Genomic DNA, 26,878 nt, shown 5'->3' on the forward strand with positions numbered 1-26,878 from the left:
TGACCTTTCAAAGGCCTGTAAATTATTTAGGCAGTTGTCTTTTCATTTTCTAAATAGTGGACAATAAGTGCTGCATGAACAACTTTAATATATATAATTAGACGTATCTTCTAACTGAAATAACTAAAAAAGAAGCCGTTACCACAAGTTTGATTCTGAAAAATACATTAGTTCAATAAAATTTAGCTCCACCATCTGCAAGAATTTAAGCATTATGACACCTACGACCTATGTTTGCAAATCGAAACACATGCATGTTTCTATCCATCAATAACCACAGTGAGGTGCAATGATATGCTAGCATACTTCTATGACATCACAAGTCAAATGCCAAACTATAAGCTGTTCAAATAGAATACCACACCAGCAACATTGGCAGTGAATAGCAAAAACTGAAGCCGCATTAAAAAAGAAAAAAATACCCAATGTCATACGCAATTCTATATTTCCCACAAGCAACAGATGCCTACAATCATTAACATCTTAGAATTCTATACCATCGTAACTTCAGCAAGAAATGGCGGCCGAAATTGGAATGGCACTTAATACTGTTACATGGTCCCATGCAAATGCAGAAAAACTTAAGAATATCTCTCATTCAGAGTTCATGGATTTTAAGATATACACCAACTTATTACAAGTTACAATCAAATTGTTACTCATGTCTGAGAGAGTTTTTTGTATCGCCAGTTGTGCACACACAGATAAAGCAACATGAACAGCTTGGTGGAGATAAAACAATTTACTTAGCACGATGAATTGAAATTCAACTCCAGAAAAGTTATCCATGAACCATGACCTCTACCTCCAAGAGAGCTTACTGTGCCAAGGAGCAAGCTTCTTGCTAGCCTCAACCTTCTGCTTTTCTGATTGCCACTGATCACGTTTAACTTTTTCTTTGCTATCCTCGAGCCAATGGGTCACTTTCCCTTGCTTGTCCATGGTGCCTGCCTCCTCCTGCTGCTTGGCCTCTTTTTCTTCATTGAATAGATTAATAGGAAAAAGGTTTGGTGGCAAGGTGACTGGATGTTTGAGGGTTACATATGCTTTCTTGTAATCAGGTTTAGCAAAAACAATCCCACCTCTGCGTTTCTTTTTGCCTTGCATGTTAAGTGTCTGTACCTTCTCGACCTCTAGCCCATATAGAGACTCCAGCACCCTCTTAATCTCAATCTGTAGGGAAAAAAATAGGAAGCACAATAAGCTTGAACTTCCCGACAACAATATCTACAGATACATTAAATCAAGGTATTTAAAGTTTATATCATGTGGAACTGTTATCCAATAAAATTAAGCTGGCTAGTAATCGATGTCAAGCAGAAATTGACAAACTAAAAGCCACTTTCAGCTGCTTGATAAATTAGGTCAACTTTTTCTGAATCTGAAAAGATTCAAAAAGAAGAGAATAACACAGAAGTTATGGAAAAAATTATATACAGAATTTACATAGCAGTTCTGGTGGTGCACAGATAGGTCTTACTACCAAACATATGAGAACCAGGAGACCTCTGAGCAGAATCCTGTGTCCAGAAAGACTGAATTATAAACGTTACAATTGTCCAGAAAAACAAACTAGGACCAGGAGACCTCTGAGCTGAAGCATGTGTCCAGAAAGACTGAATTACAGACATTACAATTGCCCAGAAAGACAAAGTAGGACTGAGCCAGAGTAGGTGCCTGGTGCAACTACAAGTCAAGAAACAAAAATGCCTCAGATGAGTCGCCTGAATCTTGTGCATTGGAGCTGATAGGAAGGACAAGTTAGACAGAATGCTTGCCTTTGGGGGTCACTGTGTCGTCCGGAGCCTTGCTGGACTGGCCCTGCGCTGCAACGTCTTCCAAAGATTCCTCAACAATGATACATCTGTAACTGGAGCCTGTAAACCTGGTGGGCTGGAGCGTGACCATGATGCTGCTGACCTGGTGGAGCCTGGCTGCCTGAGGATCCCTACTTGGTTGGCTATGATGCAAGGCTTCTTCCATCCAAGCAGAGGGGGAGAGAGAAGCAGGCGAGGTGGTAGGGGAGGCATTGCCTCCATCAGAGCTAGAAGACGAGGGGGAGAGCAGAACTGGAGGGAAAGAGATGTCGAAGAAGCGATTAAGTTGGCGCAGAGACTGGCAGAGGCGACTTGTCTGAGCATTTGGCTCGGCGACTTTCTGTGAGGAGGCATCTTTGGCTCTTTACTGATTCCTTAGGTGCCTGGCAAGAAGGTTTGTGAGTGCTCAATCGCCATTACCCAAGCACCGACATTCATCAGCCTTGAGTGAGGCGACCCTGCGATAGATGCTCAGTGAAATATCTGCATCGAAAAGAGTGGAATCTTCATCATATCCAGCAGCACGAGGAGGCTTTCAGACGCCGCGACTGCTGCTGCCCTGCCTTACTCGTCCGCGTCCTCAAACAATGATGGCCCGCCAGAGAATGATAGAAGGAGCAGGGATACAGAGGGAGTAGCAATGGTTATCCAGAAAGAGGCAGAGGCATATGAATACAAGGTTGTGCAGATGGGAGTCAAAAATCCAGAAAATTCACCATCGCCATGGGAGAGGGATGCGAATTGAATGAGGCACAAGAACTCTGCACTTGGAGATCAAACCAAGGATGCAAGGTGTAGAAATGCATAGGGATCGATGGGAGTGCGTGCCGGAGGGGAGGAGTTAAGGCTTGCGAGCGCCATTTATGGTGCTGAGGCCTGAGAGCATTAAATGCCACCAGGACAGCTGCAATCAAAAACCCACCAGGAACGATACCACAATCTTATTATGAGGAGAGATGAGCATTTTATAAACAATGCAAAGATTCTCGTTATTAATTTAATAAGGAAATACATGAAATAAAAATCAACTACATTATTAGATAAAGCAAATTTATTGAGATGTTTTCCTCTTTACAAGTTTTTAGATGTTCTTTTGAGTTTCAGATGTTGCCAAGAAAGGAGTGCTCTTTTTCTTGGTTGCCCAATCAGTTAGATGTTTCTGATTGGTGAGTCTTTCTTGGTTGCCCAATTCCTCCTTGTTTAGAGTGGGAAGCGTCCCTGCTTCCTCACCAAATGAGGGAAAGTGCACTTCAATGTTTCTGTTGTCATCCTTTTGGCCTACACTGGTGTGTGTCCCTTCTGACCTACAAGATATGATAAGTATGGCTGTTGGTGTGTAGTCCTTTTCATTCCCAACTCACTGTTGTTGACTGGAGATATTGAACCAACTATGGACCAACCATCTTCTCATGCTGTACCATTCAAAATGTCCATCTCTCTTAATTGTTGCTTCTTGAAAAAACCTTGTGACTCGTTTACAGGTTTCAGCAATTCTTCTAATATCTCTCGTGCCTGTAGTAAGACAGCATCTATGATACTTGCAGGCAATTCAACCTCGACAAAGATGTGCAGAGGCTCATGGATATGCTCATAACCTGGCTTGTCCTTCATTATGGCCTCCGGGGATATTGATATTGTTTACGAGGCCATGGATTAGGCCAGAGAGCAAATAAAGTTATCTTATGGAGATTGAAGGCAAAAGTACAATCCTCTATGGAGAGTCATTGATTGAAGATGGAACAAACAACTCCATAGACCTTTACATGCAACTGACTACTACTTAAATCCAAGGTATGTAATTATGATTTTCAAAATTTATAAGTTTTGGCATTCATTAAAAAAAACTTTGCCAAACATTCAAAATTAACTGATGAATATTTTTTTGTTTTTTAACTTTGAAAATACCATTACATTACAAATTTTGAAGCTGATGGGGAGGTAAAAAAGGGATTGTATAGATGTTGATCACATGGTCTCAATCTCCCAGATCCCAAGATTTAAGAATATATACATATCGGCTCTTGAATTTCAATGAGTATCGATACGTTTGGCATGTTTATGGCTATAAGAAGTAAAGCAAAGTATCCACCACGTAAGAAATGTCAAAATTTCCAAATTATATTACTCACTACAATTGTTGAGTCCAAGTTTCAAAGCCATTTGTTAATACTTCTTTGCTTTCAACACTTTTTGCAACCTATTGGTGGCAACAATTTGGTAGCCAATGCCTTGAATTGCAAAAATTTGCAATCTAGATATTGAATCAGACATGCAATGCTTCAAGATGTGAGCGGAATTGGAGTGTTTTTTAACATATACACACCAAGAAGGGGAACCATTTGGTGCATAAATGATTGGATGACATGGTTTCTATTCAGTACAACCTTAGGTTGAGGTGTAACCAATTGCTAAACAAAACCTCCGAATCAAGCAACATAATTTTGGGTGACTTTGATCCAACATCAAAATGGGTTGTGGAGAGATGAACACCAGCATTTAACATTGAAGACCTTTATTGGTTCGACTTGGACCCACCTCCACAAGCTCCACAAGGAGAGATATCACAAGCACCACTTTCAAGGCCAAGGTAATCAAGCCGAAATCCCACTATAGACTTAAAGGCTACCCATTCTACAGATGAGGATCAAGAGAATGAGGATGATTCTGATGATAGCCATTAGCACTTGTAGCTGTAGTATTTTAGTATCATGCCTATTTTTGGACATTAAAGGCCATTTAGAGCCTGTTTCTTGATGTATTTTGGTTCAACGTTGTATTGCGCTAAGTTTTACTTCAGTTATATGCAAGCTTGTTATTTAAATGAGAACTTTTGCATATTTATGTATAAATGATTTGGGTTCACATGTATATATATATATTTGAATATTTTATATATTTTTGGTCAATCGGTTTTTTGGGCCAATTCCGACCAATTCTTGATTCAGGAGGTCTACCAGTGCGATCACTAGTCTGATTTTGATAACATTAACATATATTGCAGTGACTTTCTAGGTTATCAGTTTCTCATTATTGCCCCCCATGCTGTTACAAGTACAACTACTTGTTAACTATGATAGGCAGCTTACAAATTGCAAGATCACAAGGGCTGCCACTTTTGCATAAATGCAATTGATAGAGGAATTTACAAAATGCTACTTTTAATGTTGGCTACATAAAATGATGACCTAATTGTGATTGTTACCTAGAAAGAACTTATAACGTCATAACATAGTTTGATCACATTCTTGGAGGGTCACCATCCAGTAGTTAGCATGTGATTTCAAGTCAAAAACATGAAATTGTGACTTGAAAGTTTTGTACAAGTTTAAGGGAAACCTGTGATTATAATCTGTAGGCCACTCTAGTAAGCTCGTGCCAATCATCTAACTTGGCCTTATATATGTAATCTAACATAAATAAGTTTGGACCTATGTCCTGATCATAGACCTAAACAACGATAAGAAAATTAGTAATGAGAATGAGTCTTCTCTCGAGAAGAACAGAGCATCAATGTAATTGACTATGGTGGAAATGAAGTTAACAAGCTTCTTTATAGTGTTTAATACAAATCTCACTAAGGGTCGATAGAGCAACTTTCTGTTAACCTATTATTATTATATTATTATAAGTTTTCTTCATTGGATGCACTTTAAGAAATATATGGACAACAAAATTCATGGCATTGGATAGTAATGCAATTTCATTAGACAATTTGAATATGTAGATTTACACAGTAAGTCATAATTGTAGTGAAACTTCTAGATATGCACTATGTTCATGTTTAGAAACATTCCCAACATTTCAAGTGGGCACTCCACGTGACCCTTTCTGTTAACCTATTATTATTATATTATTATAAGTTTTCTTCATTGGATGCACTTTAAGAAATATATGGACAACAAAATTCATGGCATTGGATAGTAATGCAATTTCATTAGACAATTTGAATATGTAGATTTACACAGTAAGTCATAATTGTAGTGAAACTTCTAGATATGCACTATGTTCATGTTTAGAAACATTCCCAACATTTCAAGTGGGCACTCCACGAGACCCTTTCTGTTAACCTATTATTATTATATTATTATAAGTTTTCTTCATTGGATGCACTTTAAGAAATATATGGACAACAAAATTCATGGCATTGGATAGTAATGCAATTTCATTAGACAATTTGAATATGTAGATTTACACAGTAAGTCATAATTGTAGTGAAACTTCTAGATATGCACTATGTTCATGTTTAGAAACATTCCCAACATTTCAAGTGGGCACTCCACCCATCATCAGGGGACCCAATTGAGGGATCCAACATTCATTAAACAATGTTGGAGAAAAGAAGTTTTGCAAGCCATGATATTGGTTGGGGATTGTAAAGATCTTACTTTGGCAAGGGCTCTTCATAGTAAGACATATATACAAATCATATTCATTACCACTTAAAGATAAATTACATATGGAAAAATTTGGGGTATTGCATTTATTGAATTGTAGCTTTTCACAACTTATTTTCTGTTTTCATACAAACAGAAAGTGACAACAATGTCTTCCTACAACAAGGATAATGTCAATATCCAGGTAAAAATTGTAAGGCGACTCAAAAAGTTTCCAGGATTACTCAAAATTCAAATATGAACTCTAGAATCAACCTTTCCATGGTTTGGTTCAACCATTTGATAGACATTAATTTAGAAAAACATCACCTCTCCTAAGGATTCTTCACTCCTTACAATATACTCTTCCAGTAAATTATTTAGGCAGTTGTCTTTTCATTTTCTAAATAGTGGACAATAATTGCTGCATGAACAACTTTAATATATATAATTAGACGTATCTTCTAACTGAAATAACTAAAAAAGAAGCCGTTACCACAAGTTTGATTCTGAAAAATACATTAGTTCAATAAAATTTAGCTCCACCATCTGCAAGAATTTAAGCATTATGACACCTACGACCTATGTTTGCAAATCGAAACACATGCATGTTTCTATCCATCAATAACCACAGTGAGGTGCAATGATATGCTAGCATACTTCTATGACATCACAAGTCAAATGCCAAACTATAAGCTGTTCAAATAGAATACCACACCAGCAACATTGGCAGTGAATAGCAAAAACTGAAGCCGCATTAAAAAAGAAAAAAATACCCAATGTCATACGCAATTCAATATTTCCCACAAGCAACAGATGCCTACAATCATTAACATCTTAGAATTCTATACCATCGTAACTTCAGCAAGAAATGGCGGCCGAAATTGGAATGGCACTTAATACTGTTACATGGTCCCATGCAAATGCAGAAAAACTTAAGAATATCTCTCATTCAGAGTTCATGGATTTTAAGATATACACCAACTTATTACAAGTTACAATCAAATTGTTACTCATGTCTGAGAGAGTTTTTTGTATCGCCAGTTGTGCACACACAGATAAAGCAACATGAACAGCTTGGTGGAGATAAAACAATTTACTTAGCACGATGAATTGAAATTCAACTCCAGAAAAGTTATCCATGAACCATGACCTCTACCTCCAAGAGAGCTTACTGTGCCAAGGAGCAAGCTTCTTGCTAGCCTCAACCTTCTGCTTTTCTGATTGCCACTGATCACGTTTAACTTTTTCTTTGCTATCCTCGAGCCAATGGGTCACTTTCCCTTGCTTGTCCATGGTGCCTGCCTCCTCCTGCTGCTTGGCCTCTTTTTCCTCATTGAATACATTAATAGGAAAAAGGTTTGGTGGCAAGGTGACTGGATGTTTGAGGGTTACATATGCTTTCTTGTAATCAGGTTTAGCAAAAACAATCCCACCTCTGCGTTTCTTTTTGCCTTGCATGTTAAGTGTCTGTACCTTCTCGACCTCTAGCCCATATAGAGACTCCAGCACCCTCTTAATCTCAATCTGTAGGGAAAAAAATAGGAAGCACAATAAGCTTGAACTTCCCGACAACAATATCTACAGATACATTAAATCAAGGTATTTAAAGTTTATATCATGTGGAACTGTTATCCAATAAAATTAAGCTGGCTAGTAATCGATGTCAAGCAGAAATTGACAAACTAAAAGCCACTTTCAGCTGCTTGATAAATTAGGTCAACTTTTTCTGAATCTGAAAAGATTCAAAAAGAAGAGAATAACACAGAAGTTATGGAAAAAATTATATACAGAATTTACATAGCAGTTCTGGTGGTGCACAGATAGGTCTTACTACCAAACATATGAGAACCAGGAGACCTCTGAGCAGAATCCTGTGTCCAGAAAGACTGAATTATAAACGTTACAATTGTCCAGAAAAACAAACTAGGACCAGGAGACCTCTGAGCTGAAGCATGTGTCCAGAAAGACTGAATTACAGACATTACAATTGCCCAGAAAGACAAAGTAGGACTGAGCCAGAGTAGGTGCCTGGTGCAACTACAAGTCAAGAAACAAAAATGCCTCAGATGAGTCGCCTGAATCTTGTGCATTGGAGCTGATAGGAAGGACAAGTTAGACAGAATGCTTGCCTTTGGGGGTCACTGTGTCGTCCGGAGCCTTGCTGGACTGGCCCTGCGCTGCAACGTCTTCCAAAGATTCCTCGACAATGATACATCTGTAACTGGAGCCTGTAAACCTGGTGGGCTGGAGCGTGACCATGATGCTGCTGACCTGGTGGAGCCTGGCTGCCTGAGGATCCCTACTTGGTTGGCTATGATGCAAGGCTTCTTCCATCCAAGCAGAGGGGGAGAGAGAAGCAGGCGAGGTGGTAGGGGAGGCATTGCCTCCATCAGAGCTAGAAGACGAGGGGGAGAGCAGAACTGGAGGGAAAGAGATGTCAAAGAAGCGATTAAGTTGGCGCAGAGACTGGCAGAGGCGACTTGTCTGAGCATTTGGCTCGGCGACTTTCTGTGAGGAGGCATCTTTGGCTCTTTACTGATTCCTTAGGTGCCTGGCAAGAAGGTTTGTGAGTGCTCAATCGCCATTACCCAAGCACCGACATTCATCAGCCTTGAGTGAGGCAACCCTGCGATAGATGCTCAGTGAAATATCTGCATCGAAAAGAGTGGAATCTTCATCACATCCAGCAGCACGAGGAGGCTTTCCGACGCCGCGACTGCTGCTGCCCTGCCTTACTCGTCCGCGTCCTCAAACAATGATGGCCCGCCAGAGAATGATAGAAGGAGCAGGGATACAGAGGGAGTAGCAATGGTTATCCAGAAAGAGGCAGAGGCATATGAATACAAGGTTGTGCAGATGGGAGTCAAAAATCCAGAAAATTCACCATCGCCATGGGAGAGGGATGCGAATTGAATGAGGCACAAGAACTCTGCACTTGGAGATCAAACCAAGGATGCAAGACATAGTGTAGAAATGCATAGGGATCGATGGGAGTGCGTGCCGGAGGGGAGGAGTTAAGGCTTGCGAGCGCCATTTATGGTGCTGAGGCCTGAGAGCATTAAATGCCACCAGGACAGCTGCAATCAAAAACCCACCAGGAACGATACCACAATCTTATTATGAGGAGAGATGAGCATTTTATAAACAATGCAAAGATTCTCGTTATTAATTTAATAAGGAAATACATGAAATAAAAATCACCTACATTATTAGATAAAGCAAATTTATTGAGATGTTTTCCTCTTTACAAGTTTTTAGATGTTCTTTTGAGTTTCAGATGTTGCCAAGAAAGGAGTGCTCTTTTTCTTGGTTGCCCAATCAGTTAGATGTTTCTGATTGGTGAGTCTTTCTTGGTTGCCCAATTCCTCCTTGTTTAGAGTGGGAAGCGTCCCTGCTTCCTCACCAAATGAGGGAAAGTGCACTTCAATGTTTCTGTTGTCATCCTTTTGGCCTACACTGGTGTGTGTCCCTTCTGACCTACAAGATATGATAAGTATGGCTGTTGGTGTGTAGTCCTTTTCATTCCCAACTCACTGCTGTTGACTGGAGATATTGAACCAACTATGGACCAACCATCTTCTCATGCTATACCATTCAAAATGTCCATCTCTCTTAATTGTTGCTTCTTGAAAAAACCTTGTGACTCGTTTACAGGTTTCAGCAATTCTTCTAATATCTCTTGTGCCTGTAGTAAGACAGCATCTATGATACTTGCAGGCAATTCAACCTCGACAAAGATGTGCCGAGGCTCATGGATATGCTCATAACCTGGCTTGTCCTTCATTATGGCCTCCGGGGATATTGAAATTACCCTTGAAGGGTCTTTAATTGAACCCTATCCTCTGAGTAGAACTCGACATTTAGCAACTTCAACTCGTTGTAGTGAGTTGTGGCTAGGATGAAGGAGATGTCTAACAAAATTAAAGTTAGGATATTTGTTAACCGGAACTTCAACTCTGATTTTTTTTAAACAATAATTCCACTAGAACCTCAGCCTGGTGCTCCAGGCCAACCATGAGGGGACGCCTATAACATGCTCAACCTTTCCGATTGGTAAGCAGCCCATCCAATCATGTCCACTTCTCTAGTTGGAATTAATCCTCCGTGAGTCAACGGGCTACCACGCTCAAACCCATCATGGTCTAAAAAAGATGAATTTCCCAACAATGTGGTTACCCACAATACTTCTTGGGTTAGCAGTCGACGGCATTGTGGCAAAACTTGTATAAAAGGACCAATTTTTTTTCGTTCAGTAAGAAGCTCAGTAAGATACTTGTCATGCCTGGATATGGCAATGCTTGCAGAACACCTGCCAAGAAGTTGCAATGAATGTGTCCCTGATGGCAAGAAGTTCATATATCTGGCCAACATTTCTTTCGTCGAAACGTCTTTAGATTGGGCCTTAGAGTTGATAAATCCTGCAAAACCCGAGCTGCTAAATATGGGTTGCTAAAGCCTCTGAGTTCCAGAAAAGCTAGAAATCATGGCGAGCCAAAGGGGGGGGAAGAGAGATTTAAGTAAGTTATAGGGTAGCCTCCCTGTTAAGAACAACACCTAGAATAATATTGATTTTTTTCAATAGAGCGTGTTGGGGTAGCCCCGTGGGTTGGTTGAAGCCATCTGCAAATTGTAGTGGAGGCATGGCAGGAGGTATAGGGTTGGTGAGGTTGTCTCGATTGACGAGGCAAACCAAACACAAAGAAATGCATTGGTGTAAATTGACTTTCATAATGGAAGCTTTGCCAGTAGGAGGTTGTTAAATTTTTTAATTGTTCAATGTTGTATCAGTTACTTTAGCCCAATTTATCCTTTTCATTAACAATGCATCCAACTATTAACAATATAATCAATCATAAACGTAACTAAAGAATGAACAATAGGAACATTAATAGAGAAGACAACATCACACAACCATAAGAGGCAGCAAATTGGTCCAAGACCAGGGAAAAACCCCACAAGGGGGAAGCCCTTTCAAATCTTCTTCTTCTTTAGTACATCGTCATAAAAAGTTACAGCAGTGAGTACAATGAGCCCAATACAAATAATCAGCAGCAGGTAACAATGAACCAGATCTACAGATCTGTCATAACAGCAGAGAAACTCAAATCCACTGATCTACAGTAGAAAAACCCAGATCCACAGATCACTGATGCCGAGATGCCACAACCCCAGATCTAAATTGGGTCGCTATCATCAACATTGTCTATGTGCGACGGAAAATTTCGGGGTCGCACTCACGAAGACAGTATGCTGGCAACTGTAACAGCAAAGTCGCTCCCAGGAGGTCTATGTGCCTGCGACTATGGATCTGAACAACAAATATCCAAAGTCACTCCCTTGTCGGGCTGTCCGAGCGACCGATCAAGGCAAATTCGCACTCATGCAATGTTATCTGAGCGACCGACAAAGCAAAGTCGCTCCCTGGGCTACCTGAAGCCAGCGACCAAAGACCAGAACCTTCTAAAGGCAAAGTCGCTCCCTCTGAACTGCCTCCCAGCGACCAGAGAGCCAAAGTCACTCTCTTACCCACTCTGTGCTAGCGACTATGGACGAAAAACTTCAGATCTGTGCCAGCGACCGAGATCCAAAATACCCTAACTCAAAGTGAACCTTTCGCCTGTGATCTCGGACCCAATGAACATGTGCGAGCCAAGACAAAGTAGAAGAATAAAAACATAACTTGAGTGTGTGTCCAAATGAGCTTGAGGTTGCTTCCTTTTATAGGTTGTCTTGAGGGTTTACTTGGGGTTAAGAATGACCCAAGCAGTTACCCAAGTGGTTAGGGCCGACCCATTCCATAATGAATGAATTAATAAAATAATTTAAAACTTAACTTCCGCTTGACCAAATCAAGTGATCTTTAGGTCCATTTTGATCCTCTCAAAAAGAGGAATTTAATGCAAGCATCATCTTGGTCATCTGAGCTATCCAAAATGGAATTTTACCGCAGTTGCAAAAATGAACACTCCCTCTCAACTGAGGAGAATTTCACTTGCCCTCATCTTCTCAAGTTGTTGTAATGCTTGACTGTCTCTACTCAACTCTAATTGTTGAAACTTTCTCTGATCTAAAAGAAGAAGAATTTGTTATCGGAGGGGAGCTTAGTCTACCACCCTCTATCCATCAGGTTGTTGTCTGGAATCTCTGCTATCGTTCTGCAACCCGGAACCATGTTGGGGAGCAATAGCTTCCACCCATATCGAGCAATAGGATAACTCTCCTCACAAGGGAATATACCTTCAACCTTGAAATCTCATTAGGGAGCTTACTCTCAACCCGGAATCATATCAGGTTATCTCAACCCATCCTATTGCCTACTGATCTTCCCATCAATGGTAGAACACTTGCATCATAATCAACTTGGGTTGTACACCCCAGGTACACTCTCAACTGGTTGGCCAAAACGAGGAGCAGTATTCCCATCAAGTTGCCCTGCTTGATGGTATGATGCCAACTGGGGTATACTTTGCGAAGACCAAGAGGGGTACATCATTCTCTGACCCTATAAAGATAGGGGAGCAACATTCTTCAACCTTGGGTAACAGATAGGTTACGACCCTATTGTCCAGAGTTCCCTCAACCCCAGGAGCCCTTTATCTCAATTCCTCACCCTAGGAGCTCAAGTAGGGTGGGAAGAGCATGCTCAGTGTCCTCGATTAGCGCTGCCCCTTATCCAAGGGGCTACATCCATCAGTCCAAGTCCAAGTTGTTCTCTGAAGAATGAGAACTTTCTCTTCGATATGCCTTGGTGAGAATATCTACAATCTGATCATCTGTTGATATGTGTTGGAGCTTGACAGCTACTCCCTGCACCATATCTCGAATGAAGTGATATCGAATTTCAATATGCTTGGACTTGTCATGGAACACAGGATTTTCTACCAAACGGATCCCACTCTTGTTGTCACAGTATATTACTATGGTATCTAGGACCTGCTCAAACAGCTCCCCAACTAGCCATGCTAGCGGCAATATATTCTGCTTCGGTTGTGCTCAATGCTACAGACTTTTGTTTCCTACTCATCCAAGATATCATGGCAGATCCAAGGCTAAAACAACATCCAGATGTACTTTTCCTGTCGAAAGTATTTCTGGCCCAATCAGGATCAGTATATCCATGAAGCTGAACATTTCCTACATAATATCTCATGCCAAGTGTAATTGACCCATGCAAGTATCTCAATATGTGTCTGGCAGTTATCGAATGTGAGTGGTGGGGCTCGATCATAAACTGACTCAAAGTGTTTACTGCATAGCATATATCTAGACAGGTATTCACAAGGAACATCAGAGCCCCAATCAGTTGTCTATACTGAGATGGATTTTCTAAGTCTAATCCTACAGCATCTCCACAAAATTTCTTGAAATTTATTTCCATAGGAGTGACCATAGATTTACATTCAGTCATTCCAAATGTTTCCAGTAACTTTACAATGTATTTCCCTTGCGAGAAAATTTTCACCAAACTTTTGCCACACTTCAAGGCCCAAAGAGTAGTGCATAAGACCAAGGTCTTTCATTTCAAACTCAGAGGCTAGCCTCCTCTTACATTCGATCATCATAGGCTCACTATCTATCAAAAATAGATCGTTAACATACAAAACCAAAATCAATGGCATACCTTGGATATTACCTTGAAGTAGAGGTTGGGATCAGCATTACTTCTTGTGAATCCCAGCTTTATTAAGTAGTTGTCAATACGCGCATACCAAGCTCGGGGAGCTTGCTTCAAACTGTATAATGCCTTCTTCAACCTGCACATATGTGTTTTCCGATCTTCCACTTCAAATCCTTGTGATTGTTCAACATATACCTCTTCCTGTAACATGCCATGGAGGAAGGCAGTCTTTACATCCATCTCATGAAGAGTCCATCACTGACGTGCAGTAAGGGCAACTATAGAGCGGATGGTTGTATATCGAGCTACTGAAGCAAATATGTCATCATAATCTTCTCCCTCTTTCTGAGAGAAACCACAAGCCACGAACCTTGCTTTATATTTCTTGATGTTGCCATCACTTCCATGCTTGATTTTAAACAACCATTTTGAAGTCACAACAGACTTCCCTTTCGGTCTAGGTACAATATCCCAAACATCATTTTTCATAATTGATTCATATTCTTCAGCCATATCATCCTTCCAAACTTGTTCTTTTACTGCTTCTTTGAATGAGGACGGTTTGGCATGAATCATAGTACTCATTGCAGCAACATATCCCTGATACTTGCAAGGTTGTTTCCTTTCTTTGAATGATCTGCGAATGGGGACATTCCTGTAGAGTGTCGATCTCTTCTTAGAGGGAGGATCACTTGAAGGAGGATTTAACAAATCCATAGGCTTTATGGGATCGTCAACCATATCAAGTTCAGGTGCAACCGAACCATCCACAATATCCAAGTCATCATTCTCTTCCTTGGTAGGAGGAGGAGGAAGATCTCTTGCTTTTCCAAGAGCTGCATCTTCATCAAATGTTACATCCCTACTAATTTCAACCTTTCTATGACCAGGAATATAAATTCTATAAGCTTTAGAATTATCACAATAACCCACAAACGTACCGTTTCTGCCAATAGCTTCCAGTTTGTTCCTTTTGTCTTTCGACACATGAAAATATATTGGGCATCCAAATACACGAAAATGGCTGATATCAGGATTGATCCCTGTAAATATTTCTTCGGGAGTCTTGTTTTCCAACGCTTGATGAGGCACCCTGTTCTGAACATATACCGCAGTAGATGTAGCTTTGGCCCAAAGGAGTTTTGGCATCTTTTGATCATGGAGCATAGCACGGGCAGCTTCTAATATAGATCTGTTTTTTCTTTCAGCGAGACCATTCTATTCAGGAGTATATGGCACAATCATTTCCTTTTTTATTGTCTTTCTTGCAGAATGCTATGAATTCTTTTGACATGTATTCTCCTTCATTGTCGGACCTGAAGACTTTGACTCTCTTACCTGATTGATTTTCAATCAATGCTTTGAATTCCTTGAAAGTTTCGGAGGCTTCATCCTTGTGCTTAAGATAATATATCCATGTCTTTCTTGAGAGAAGTCATCAATAAAGGTAATGTAGTAGAGACGACCACCAAAATAATGTACAAGAATCAGACCACATATATCATAATGAATGAGAAGAAGAATGTCATAAGTTTTGTTCTTACTAGAGGGAAATGGTTCCCTTGTTTTCTTTCCACTTCCACAACCTGGGCAGACTCCATCATGTTGGGTCTGAACATCAGGAATACCAGAGACAAATTTCTTCAATTTCGGAAGAGCATCATAGTGAAGATGAGCCAGTCTGTGGTGCCATAATTCACTCAAGTAATTTGTATTATGAGCCAATGCAAGGAGAGGTCTTCCTGTGACCCTATACAGACCTTCAAATCTCGATCGTTGCATAAAGGCATCTTGCGTAGATGAATCAACAGGCCAAGATAGAACTTTCCCTTTGATGAAGGCAACCTTCATCCCTTTGTCTTCCAATGCAGATACAGATATTAGATTTTTCATTAATCCTGGTAAATACATGACATCATGCAACAGAATAGATTGCCTAGAATTTAGCTGAAACTTGACAGAGCCAAAACCTTTCACGAGATGAGTAGAATTGTCTCCAGGAATTATCCTTAACTTAGTCTCCCTCTCTACCAGATTAGAGAGGACTTCTTTATAACCAAAGAAATGATGAGTGGCCCCACTATCGACTAGCCAACTATCCCACGAATCTAGTGGAGAAGAACTAGTAAGAGAAGAAATGAGAATGTATTCAGACTTATTTGCAGCGTTACTTTCATACCTGGGTGCCCTTTGTTTCTTTTGAGGAGGATAATGTTCTTCACGGTCACTTGAGGAGTCTCTTCTTCTCTCATCTCTTCTGTCACGGTTCTTTCTTTGAGAGTCTTTTCTTTCTTTGTTATCGTAGTTGTAGCGTGATCTCTTTCCTTTCTTAGGACAGTCTCGTGCATAATGACCTTTCTTGTGACAATTGAAGCATTCAATATGAGATGTCGATCTGTCATTCTTTCTTTTTGAGTTTTGAAAGAAGGGCTTCCTTGGAAAACTTCCACTTTTCTTCTTCCTTTGCCACGAGAGATGTATGTTGCGGGTTCTCCTTCTTCATGCTTTTGCATTCTTCCTCTTGCTATCAATATGGATTCTTCTTGAGTAAGTTTTCCCACGATCTCATCATATGTTGGAAGAACATTGTTGTTGTTGATGGTAGTAATGAAGGTTTCCCAGATAGAGGGGAGAACTCTAAGAGTCACTATTACCAGTTCCCTATCAGGTATATTTTCTCCAACTCCCTCCAATTGATAAGACAAGAGATCCTCATAATGTAAGATTGAACAATTTCTCGTTTGTTCATCTTGACTTCCTTGAGTTGATATTTCAAGTTAATGATCTCTTTTAGGTTATTGACTTCATACATGCCAATTATCTTGTCATACATATCTTTGGACTTTCTTAAATTCCCAACATAAGCAAGTAAATGATCCTGTAAACCATCAGCTATAATTTGCTTTACTTTAGACTCACCTTTCTTGTACCTGTTCTTGAGTGTAGCAGAAGCATCTTCTAAAGGCTCGCGTATACTTCCTTGAATATATTCCAGCACATCATGGTTGTCGGCTATGATCTCCAATCTGACTTTCCATGCAGCAAAGTTTGATGCATCACCTAGCTTTTCATGCTCCTTGAAGGTAGAGGATGACATCTTGACTTTGAATCAGGCGATCTACTTTCTGAAGAAGAGGGCTTAAAGACTTGTCTTCTCTTGGGCTTCACTTTCACCGTAGCTCTGATACCATGTTAAATTTTGTAATTGTTCAATGTTGTATCAGTTACTTTAGCCCAATTTATCCTTTTCATTAACAATGCATCCAACTATTAGTAGTATAATCAATCATAAACATAACTGAAGAATGAACAATAGGAACAGTGATAGAGAAGACAATAGCACACAACCATAAGAGAGCAGATTGGTCCAAGACCAGGGAAAAACCCCACAAGGGGGAAACCCTTTCAAATCTTCTTCTTCTTTAGTAGATCGTCATAAAAAGTTACAGCAGTGAGTACAATGAGCCCAATACATATAATCAACAGCAGGTAACAATAAACCAGATCTACAGATCTATCATAACAGTAGAGAAACTCAGATCTACCGATCTGTAGCAGAGAAACCCAAATCCACATATCACTGATGCCGAGATGCCAAAACCCCAGATTTGAACTAGGTCGCTATCATCAACACTATCTGTGTGCGACGGAAAACTTCAAGGTCACACTCACAAAGATAGTTTGCGGGCAACTGTAACAGCAAAGTCATTCCTAAGAGGTCTTTGTGCCTGCAATTATGGATCTGAATAGCAAATATCCAAAGTCGCTCCCTTGTCAGGCTGTCCGAGCGACCGATCAAGGCAAAGTCGCACTCATGCAGTGTTATCCGAGCGACCGACAAAGCAAAGTCGCTCCCTGGGCTACCTAAAGCCAGCGACCAAAGACTAGAACCTTTTGAAGGCAAAGTCGCTCCCTCTGAACTGACTCCCAACGACTAGAGAGCCAAAGTCACTCTCTTACCCACCCACTCAGTGCCAGCAACTATGGACAAAAAAACTTCAGATCTATGCTAGCGACCAAGATCCAAAATACCCTAACTTAAAGCAAACCTTTCACCTGTGATCTCAGACCCAATGAAGACTTTCGTCGATGAACCTGTGCAAGCCAAGACAAAGAAGAAGAATAAAAACATAACTTGAGTGTGTGTCCAAATGAGCTTGAGGTCGCTTCCTTTTATAGGTTGTCTTAAGGGTTTACTTGGGGTTAGGAATGCAGTTACCCAAGTGGTTAGGGCCGACCCATTCCATAATGAATGAATTAATAAAATAATTTAAAACTTAACTTCCGCTTGACCGAATCAAGTGATCTTTAGGTCCATTTTGATCCTCTCGAAAAGTGGAATTTAATGTAAGCATCATTTTGGTCATCTAAGCTGTCCAAAGTGGAATTTTACCACAGTTGCAAAAATTAACAGTTGGGTTGACTGGAGATTTAAGTATGTGAGCACAAAAGTGCAGCCCTCGTGCTGCCAGTGGTATTGGTGATCTTTAGCATGATAAATAGCGTGTGGGGCTTGTTGGTATGGAATGCCTAGTAACAAATCAGCACAATTGAGAGGAGAAACATCACATACCACAGTATCTCGAAAAGGACCAATAGCAAAGCTGATAGCACAACACTGGGAGACAGTAAGACGATGGCCCTCCTTTTGGACGCAACCGAGCTTATATGGGTTCGGGTGTGTAGCAATGGGAAGGCTAAGGCGTTGAACCAAGTCCTATGCCACAAGATTGTTTTGACTCCCATTGTTAAGGAAAAAAGTCACCAACTCATGTTTGATTTAACAATCACCGGTAAATAGAGGTGCAACAGAGGTGCCAGCTGCATTAGCAGTGATGAGGATGAGAGCACAAGCGAGGTAGGGGAATTTGGTTGCTCTACTTCTGTCAAAAGAATCTTGTTGGGGTGCATATTTTTTAAAGTGTTTGGCAATTTGCATAATCATGTGAGTTGTTCGGATAAGGATGAGGCAGGGACCACATTAGAAGGACTCACAAGAGATGGACCATTTCTGGTTTTAGGAGATCGGGTTTGAAGAGCCACTTTACGTTCCACAGCAAGCATGAATGAAGGCCTTGTCCAAGTAAGTACTATCAAACAACTCAACTTCTCGACGAAAAACCATTAGCTGACGAAAATTAAATTGGATAATTAATACCTCTTTTGGATCATAGATATTGAGTTGAATGCGCAATTTGCAGAAGACACCAATGTATGCTTGCATTGATTGATTTGGTAGTTGTCAAAGCTGCAACCATTTGGCAAGGAGATTATAGATATATCTTGGGGGATAAAAGTGTTCTCTTAAGGCTTGGCAGAAGATGTGATACGTGTGGATCTGGTCTCCGTTGGTTTTCCAAGCTCGACAACCAAGAATATCGTCTCAAGCTGAGTATCCCACCATGTTTGTGCCAAGCCATCCAAATGTAGACCGGCGGTTTGAAGCTTCATGTCCTCCTCCATCACGGGATATTTTTTGAAATAGGTGTAGAAACTGAAAAGGACCAATAGCAAAGTTGATAGCACAACACTGGGAGACAGTAAGACGATGGCCCTCCTTTTGGACGCAACCGAGCTTATATGGGTTCGGGTGTGTAGCAATGGGAAGGCTAAGGCGTTGAACCAAGTCCTATGCCACAAGATTGTTTTGACTCCCATTGTTAAGGAAAAAAGTCACCAACTCATGTTTGATTTAACAATCACCGGTAAATAGAGGTGCAACAGAGGTGCCAGCTGCATTAGCAGTGATGAGGATGAGAGCACAAGCAAGGTAGGGGAATTTGGTTGCTCTACTTCTGTCAAAAGAATCTTGTTAGGGTGCATATTTTTTAAAGTGTTTGGCAGTTTGCATAATCATGTGAGTTGTTCGGATAAGGATGAGGCAGGGACCACATTAGAAGGACTCACAAGAGATGGACCATTTCTGGTTTTAGGAGATCGGGTTTGAGGAGCCACTTTACGTTCCACAGCAAGCATGAATGAAGGCCTTGTCCAAGTAAGTACTATCAAACAACTCAACTTCTCGACGAAAAACCATTAGCTGACGAAAATTAAATTGGATAATTAATACCTCTTTTGGATCATAGATATTGAGTTGAATGCGCAATTTGCAGAAGACACCAATGTATGCTTGCATTGATTGATTTGGTCGTTGTCAGAGCTGCAACCATTTGGCAAGGAGATTATAGATATATCTTGGGGGATAAAAGTGTTCTCTTAAGGCTTGGCAGAAGATGTGATACGTGTGGATCTGGTCTCCATTGGTTTTCCAAGCTCGACAACCAAGAATATCTTCTCAAGCTGAGTATCCCACCATGTTTGTGCCAAGCCATCCAAATGTAGACCGGCGGTTTGAAGCTTCATGTCCTCCTCCATCACGGGATATTTTTTGAAATAGGTGTAGAAACTGTAGAGCCATGAATCAACAACCTCTCCATTCATTTGGCTCGAGAATTTGGGCAATTGAAAGTGGAGGGCACCTTTGTTGCTGCAGCGTAATTAGCTCTTGAAGAGCCATGGCTAAATCATGGTCTGGTGAGTCCTCGGTTGAGGGTTCTGGATGGGGTGGCATGAACTTTATCCACCAAAGGGATTGAAATGTATGACCCCACGCAACAATGCAAGGTGGGGATCTGAAGCAAGGAGGGCGCACTAAGAAGTTAAGCCATAAATCCAAAAAAACAAATATCTTCCAAAAGGTGGATGGCTTCCCAGATCTTATGCTCTGATACCAATTCATCTACATGCCTATCTGAAAAGATTCAAAAAGAAGAGAATAACACAGAAGTTCTGGAAAACAATACCACAATCTTATTATGAGGGAGAGATGAGCATTTTATAAACAATTCAAACATTTTCTTTATTAATTTAATTACAAAATATATAAAATAAAAATCAACTACATTATTAGACAAAGCAAATATATTGAGATATTTCCCTCTTCTTTTTTGAGTTTTAGATGTTGCCAAGAAAGGAGTGAGCTTTTTCTTGGTTGCCCAATAAGCTAAATGTTTCTAATTGGTGAGCCTTTCTTGCTTGCCCAGATCTACCACGACGTTCAGCAAGATTGTTCATGCAATTCTGCTTAATAAACCAAACTAATTTTGACTGAAATTTATGTCTTTTCCTTAATTTTCAATGTCTTAAAGAAGTTCGTTGGTGATAACGATTACTCTGTTTTAATTTCTCTGATGATTACTTACATAAATTTTATAGATATAGAGGTTTGCTGGAGGCAGCCCCAAAGCAATTAAATCTAAGATAACTGCCAATAACTTTAAATTGCACCAGAGAAACGAAGTGCATTCTATAGCCCGATATGGATAAATACTGTATGAAATGGATATGTCAGATTCAACATTATATACAGACAGAGAGAGACGCGCATTTCTGATAATTCGTAATTTTTTAAGCACCCAGAAGTTTACATCTGGTTGGGTTTTTATGTTTCTTGGTGCGTAATAGATTCAGAGAAAAGATGAAGATATGCCGTTTTAACATTAAACCCAACAGGGTATAGGTTATCAAATCGACCGTTGGATTCGCACAAGTAAAGGAACATTAGTTCGAAGAGCGGAAAATGATTGCACTGTAACAGGCTTGAAAGGATACGAATCTAGTAAGTAAACTTTCTCAGTCCGGGGAGTATTGTGTAAGAAGCAAATGCAGTAGTATGACTGGAAAGTACCGTGATAGAAAAAGTGGAAAAAAAAAACATAATACAAACTTTAAAACAATACTAATGAAAAATGAACCGCCGCCCGCAAGGTTCCGACACCGCGAAAAATCGAACTGACGCCTCCAGAAAAAATCTGGAGCGGACATTACGTTACCCGTATAAGCACTGCGAACCAAATGGCAAATGGGATCGAAGAGAGAGAGGGGTATTAATTACCTTCGATGCAGAGGGAATCGTCTTGAATGCGACTTCCTTGATATTTTCTCTTGAAGAAGGCATCACCAGTTTCAGAGGCAAATTGGCGAAATGTACGACCCTTCTTCCTAGTCTGCTCGCCATCTCTCAGCGTCTGCAAATTCAACTACTCCAATCGGTCAAGATTCAGTGTCTCTGCGCTTTCACCCAAACATCTTTCTGCTCCATGAAAACCACCTTTAAACCCTCCCTAGGGTATCTGTCATATCCTTCTCTTTTTTAAATAGTATGTGAGATTAAATGGGAAATTCAAATATAAACTACGTCAACTTTTAAGCATCGGATTCGTTGTTTCGATGCTCCCAAATTGCAAATATATTTAATGAAAAGTAAGATTTGAAACCTTCTTCCGAGCTATATGTTATACTTCATTCATTTAAAAAAATACAATTGTTATTATAATTTAAAGTAGTTAATTAGGGTTAGGTTGGGTGGTAGGATGAAATGGTTGTTATTTTTTTTTTCAAGTATGTTGAAATTTTTATTAATGGCATATAACTTATAATGGGTTGATAATTATTGTTGTAATTTTGTGTTTAAGAATGTTGTTCTATTGTTTTTGGGTTGAGAGGGAGGCTAATTTCTTTTTTTGGAAAAAAAAATGAGCCTAGATCTATTTTATTTGGTCCCTCTTAGATCCAAAGTGTCTGGTACCAACAACCTTACTCTAGCCCTTAGTCCTTGGGTTGAGAGGGAGGCTAATTTCTTTCCTTGGAAAAAAATCAGCTTAGATCCATCTTATTTGGTCCCTCTTAGATCGGTTCAAGTTTACTTTAACTAGCCAATAAAAATTAAAAAAATTTAATTAAAAAAATAATAATAACATAAAATTTATATTTTTATTATTTTGGCTTGAAATTATTTTTATTATAATGTGAGGTTTTTTTTTTAATATTATTCTATTATTTTTGTTTAGGTAACATAACATAACAAGACAATACAACATCTCTTCCATACTGGGATGGAGAGCGTCTCTCGGTGCAAAAAATTACCAGCCTAGATCCATCTTAACTCTGGATCTATCGAGCACCAAGAGCAATCAATTCTCTCAAAGTGCAAACCTCTTTTTTGAGTGCAAAACTTGAGGAAGGGTTTGCACCTTGAGAGATTTGATTCCTCTCAATGCTTGATAGATCTAAAGTTAAGATGGATCTAGGCTTATATAAATAGTACTTATAAAACAAATAACATTTATTTTGATATGAAAATATTTCATGGAATGTGATATTGAATTGGGTAAAAAAAACTTTAAAATTATGTAAAATTATAATAAATATATAATTTTTTAAATTTAATTTTTTTATATGAAAATATAATTTAAATAATAAATTTAAAAAGCCAATATTACAAGAGAATTAACATGTTATAAAAGATCCCTGATGGACGTGTGCATTCAAAAACACTCGAGGGAGAAGTGCAGATGGGAGATTTGGCACAAGCCCCAACTGGCTCGAATGATGGCTCAAGCATGTGCTGAGGTTAAGACGGTAGGGCCCACCAAGCGGCAGGGAAAAATAGGAACTCTCGCAAAGGAGGCAATTATCTATTTAAATCATCGATGGAAGGAATTTATTTGTTTATGCTTGCTAGTTATGGAAGTGAGTGCAAAGGGGGTCGGGAAGTTGTGTGTGCACAGGCAAGCTCCCTGTGCATGCATACTCGACCCAATGGAATTGAGGGTGTATGTTGCGATGGCGATGGGAGCCCGGTTGTGTCGAACAATTTCTAGGTTCGTGTGAAGGTAGTTTGGGACCCGGGCGATAGCAACGGCTTTAGTGGTCCTGTGGTCGTTGTCCTTCATCCCTTCCTTCAAACCTTTCTGCTTGGTCGTGAAGGGCATTGAGATGGTTTTTAGTTTAGCTGAGTAGTGTTTATCTCTGGTGTTTTGGCTTACTTACAAGGTTGTGCTCATTATTATTATGTTGTTTCCTTTTGCTCGTTTATAGTGGTAATTCAGTTTTGGTTTCGTACACCCAACATTTGGGGTGGTGACGTGAGTGGTGTGGTGTTACACAGCATTTTGTCACAATAGGCAAATGACCACCGATTTGGATCTTTCGCTATCCACAAATGTGTTCCAAAATCTTTCCCCTGCAAAGTTAGAATCTAAATCATCCCAAAGAAAGTGAATTTCTGGATCCCATGGTACAAAACCCTGTTTTTGGCTACCTGCGCAATTCCTTAGTTTATTTCCGGGCATACGCAGAGAAGACCATTAGAAGTTGCACATAAGTACGCATTGCCTTACACTGTAACCTGCAAACATGACTTAACGAATGTAAAAATAAAAAGTAAAGTGTAGAAGCATTGTTGATAGCATCTATCCCAACCAAACAGCGTCCAATGGGTGCCTATTCAGCCCTGATCCCTCCCATCGTGGAGAAACTCACCTTCCTTTGTGGAACCCCTATACCACTATCAGTGGATCTCATCCCTTGGAGAATGGATCCAAAACTTCCCATTTTTGGCCTATAGAGGTACTATAGGTCTGAGGATTGGGGGAGGACAGTTGGAAGTAGGCTTAGGCTGTTGGAATAAGGTTGGAAGGATATTCATACAAGGGAAAGGGTTGGAGATTTTGGAAGGGACTTGCAACATCAAGACTACACAGTTGTAAGGCTTTTCTCCAGTTTATTAATATAAAGGAAATTGTTCTGTAACAACCCTGGTTAAAAATCTATGTAAAAATATGTATAAGACCACGGTTGATGGGATAAGTATTCCAAGTTCAATCGCGGGCAAGACATCCTAGTGGGCGTTCATTTCGGTTATTATGGCTAAAGGAAACTGGCAAAGGCTTTGGAAAGGCAAAATGACATTTTTGGCACATTTATTTATGAAAATAATCAAAATTAGGAGAAAATGAAGCTGAAAGGCCACAAGTTGCATGTGAGGAAATTAAAGGAAAATAATGGAAAATGAAGGAAATAGAGGCCTCATTCATAAAAAGGCTTCTAAGGATCAATTGGTAACCTTTTGTCAATTCAGTTTTGGAGAACTCTCATTATTCTCTCTCTCTCTCACCCTTGGACACTTAGAGTTTTCTTGGAGCACTTTGACATTGGATCAAGAAAGGCAAAGAAGGAAAGAGGAAGTGAAGATCAAGTAGGGGAAGGTAGGATCAAGCAACTACAACAGGATTCTTTGCAGGTATCGATTTGCATGTGTATTTTCCTTGCTAGATTTGGCATGCATGTGGTTGTTTTCTGTCATGGCATGGATTTTTCCAGGTGTGGTAGTGTTTTCAGCCTAGCCTTGCCATTTCCTTACAGTCTTGATGAGATGGGTTCTCATACTTCTGTTGAGTTATATTATCGCATGGATTCGAAGCTGAGTGGGGTGGATCTTTGAAATGACAAACACATGGCCTAGTGGTCCCTGAACCAAACTGTGGATTACGGTAAAGCCACTAGCCTAGTAACCCTTGAGCCAGACTGTAGGTTGTGGTAAAGTTAGGATTGTGTGCTTTGGTGGGCCTAGGAATCCTTACCGGTGAATGGTGGGATATACGGTAAAGCCAAGAGGTGGATTGCTATTTGTTGGGCCTAGTGGCCTCGGGATGGGATGTACGGTAAAGCTTGGAGAGTGGGTCTTGGTGTATGGCCTAGTGATTCCTGGATCAGACCGTGGATTATGGTAAAGCCTAAGAGACTAGGAGGCACTCAAATTCCTCAAGGTGTAGGTGGAGAACTCTGGTAGCATCCATGCTTGTTTGTCTCTTTTCGATTAGTTATGAGTCCCACATTCATGCCTGGAATATGGCACGGGGGTGATTCGCTGAAGAAAGACTTGGCTCAACTAATCTATGGTCGTGTGGAACATGGTAGCCACATGTCTAATTGGTTTTTGCATTCACTAATGATAAATTCATTCCCTTGGTTTTCATGTGTAAATGTACTAGTTTATATGTGGATTTTATGGCTTATATGTTTATGGTATTTCTTTTGTTACTATGCTAGTTATATGTATGTTTAATGACAACAACTATGTGTGGCTCTAAGTATGTTTCTACTTGTAAATAAATGGACAATGTATCTATGACCTAATAGATGATAATTCAGCAAAAGACATTAGGGAACAATGGTTCTTAGTGATTCTCATACAAGTATGAGATCTCTATGCTTAATTTTATTGTTTACACCTATAGTGTTAGGTCCCTATAATACTAGGTATTCCCTTATTATTATTGTCATTGTAGCCCCTTATTGTTATTGTTGTGCCCATGTTGTTCCCATATTGTTATTATTGTGCCTCATAGAAGTCCACTATTGTTATTTTTGTGCCCTTACATTATTATTGTTATGTCGGCCCTGATTATATTGTGACCCCTTAGAATCCTATATATAGAAAGGAGGTCTTGTCATTTGTATCATCCAATAATTGTTCATTTGTGTAATGTAAATGAGGTTTCCTCCTCAAAGAGGCTGATTTTGAAATCGTTGATCTATCTTTTTTTCTATTTCGTGAGTTGGTTGCATAATAATTGGTTTCATATTTTTGGATTCTAGGGTTTCTCTACTTCAAACAAGTCATCGTGGAATTTTTGCTACAACTTTTTTTTACGAAGCTTCAGAATCTGAAATTAAAACCCATTTAAGATGAAATCATGATGAACCTTGTGACCTAATTTCAAATATTGTCTCACTATATTTTCAAAGATATGAACTGAGGAAGTTAGGGTTTTTGCAGGCTCCCGAATTTGATCTCAAACAGGTCACCTTGGTAAAATCGTCATAACTTTCTCTCTGAGCATCGGATTCAAATTTCATAAGAAGTGACAGAAAGAGGACGGATTGTAGTTGGTTGGGTATCGTTTTTAGGGCCGAAGGTCGAAACAGTAACACGTGGCACGTTGTACAAGTTCGCTCTACTAAACTAGACTATAATCAAGCCATCGCGGAAGATTGGGAATAACTCTTTCTTAGAGAATCCAATCGTGATAAGACTTGTGGGGTTGGAAAGAGGACTTAGAGGGATATCACATGCTGAAATTTCAAAACTTGGAGATCCAAAATTATAAATTTACAGTCATTTCAAGATTGAGATCATACAAAGAGAAAAAAGGTGTGTAGTCTTTTTAAAAATTTGCATAAGTTTGGTTTGAAAAAATAGATTGAAGTAATTCAAAGGGCAT

At 39.8% G+C, this 26,878-nt stretch overlaps 1 protein-coding gene and 1 pseudogene across 1 annotated transcript; both read right to left on the minus strand.

Moving 5' to 3' along the window:
* Positions 1 to 568: 568 nt before the first annotated feature.
* LOC149206039 (uncharacterized) lies at positions 569 to 21,975 on the minus strand. The gene is made up of 3 exons (XM_089395270.1): positions 21,706 to 21,975; positions 1,779 to 7,717; positions 569 to 1,173 (listed from the first exon to the last, which is right to left on the minus strand). Exons 1-2 carry the CDS (start codon positions 21,826 to 21,828, stop codon positions 7,346 to 7,348), a joined length of 495 nt encoding a protein of 164 aa, XP_089251396.1. The 5' UTR covers positions 21,829 to 21,975; the 3' UTR covers positions 569 to 1,173; positions 1,779 to 7,345.
* On the minus strand, positions 7,992 to 11,579 carry LOC149206040 (KH domain-containing protein At5g56140 pseudogene; annotated as a pseudogene).
* Positions 21,976 to 26,878: the final 4,903 nt, after the last annotated feature.

The sequence above is a fragment of the Pinus tabuliformis genome, chromosome 1_2 (assembly GCF_031772625.1).
Source record: "Pinus tabuliformis cultivar Carrire ecotype Pingquan chromosome 1_2, CPIR1, whole genome shotgun sequence".
NCBI classification, from domain to species: Eukaryota; Viridiplantae; Streptophyta; class Pinopsida; order Pinales; family Pinaceae; genus Pinus; species Pinus tabuliformis.

Coding starts and splice junctions, on each gene's coding strand:
- LOC149206039 (XM_089395270.1), bottom strand. CDS start 21,828: ATGGCGAGCAGACTAGGAAGAAGGGTCGTACATTTCGCCAATTTGCCT. Junction 7,718..21,705: donor CGATTCCCTCTGCATCGAAG/GTAATTAATACC, acceptor TTTTCCCTACAG/ATTGAGATTAAGAGGGTGCT.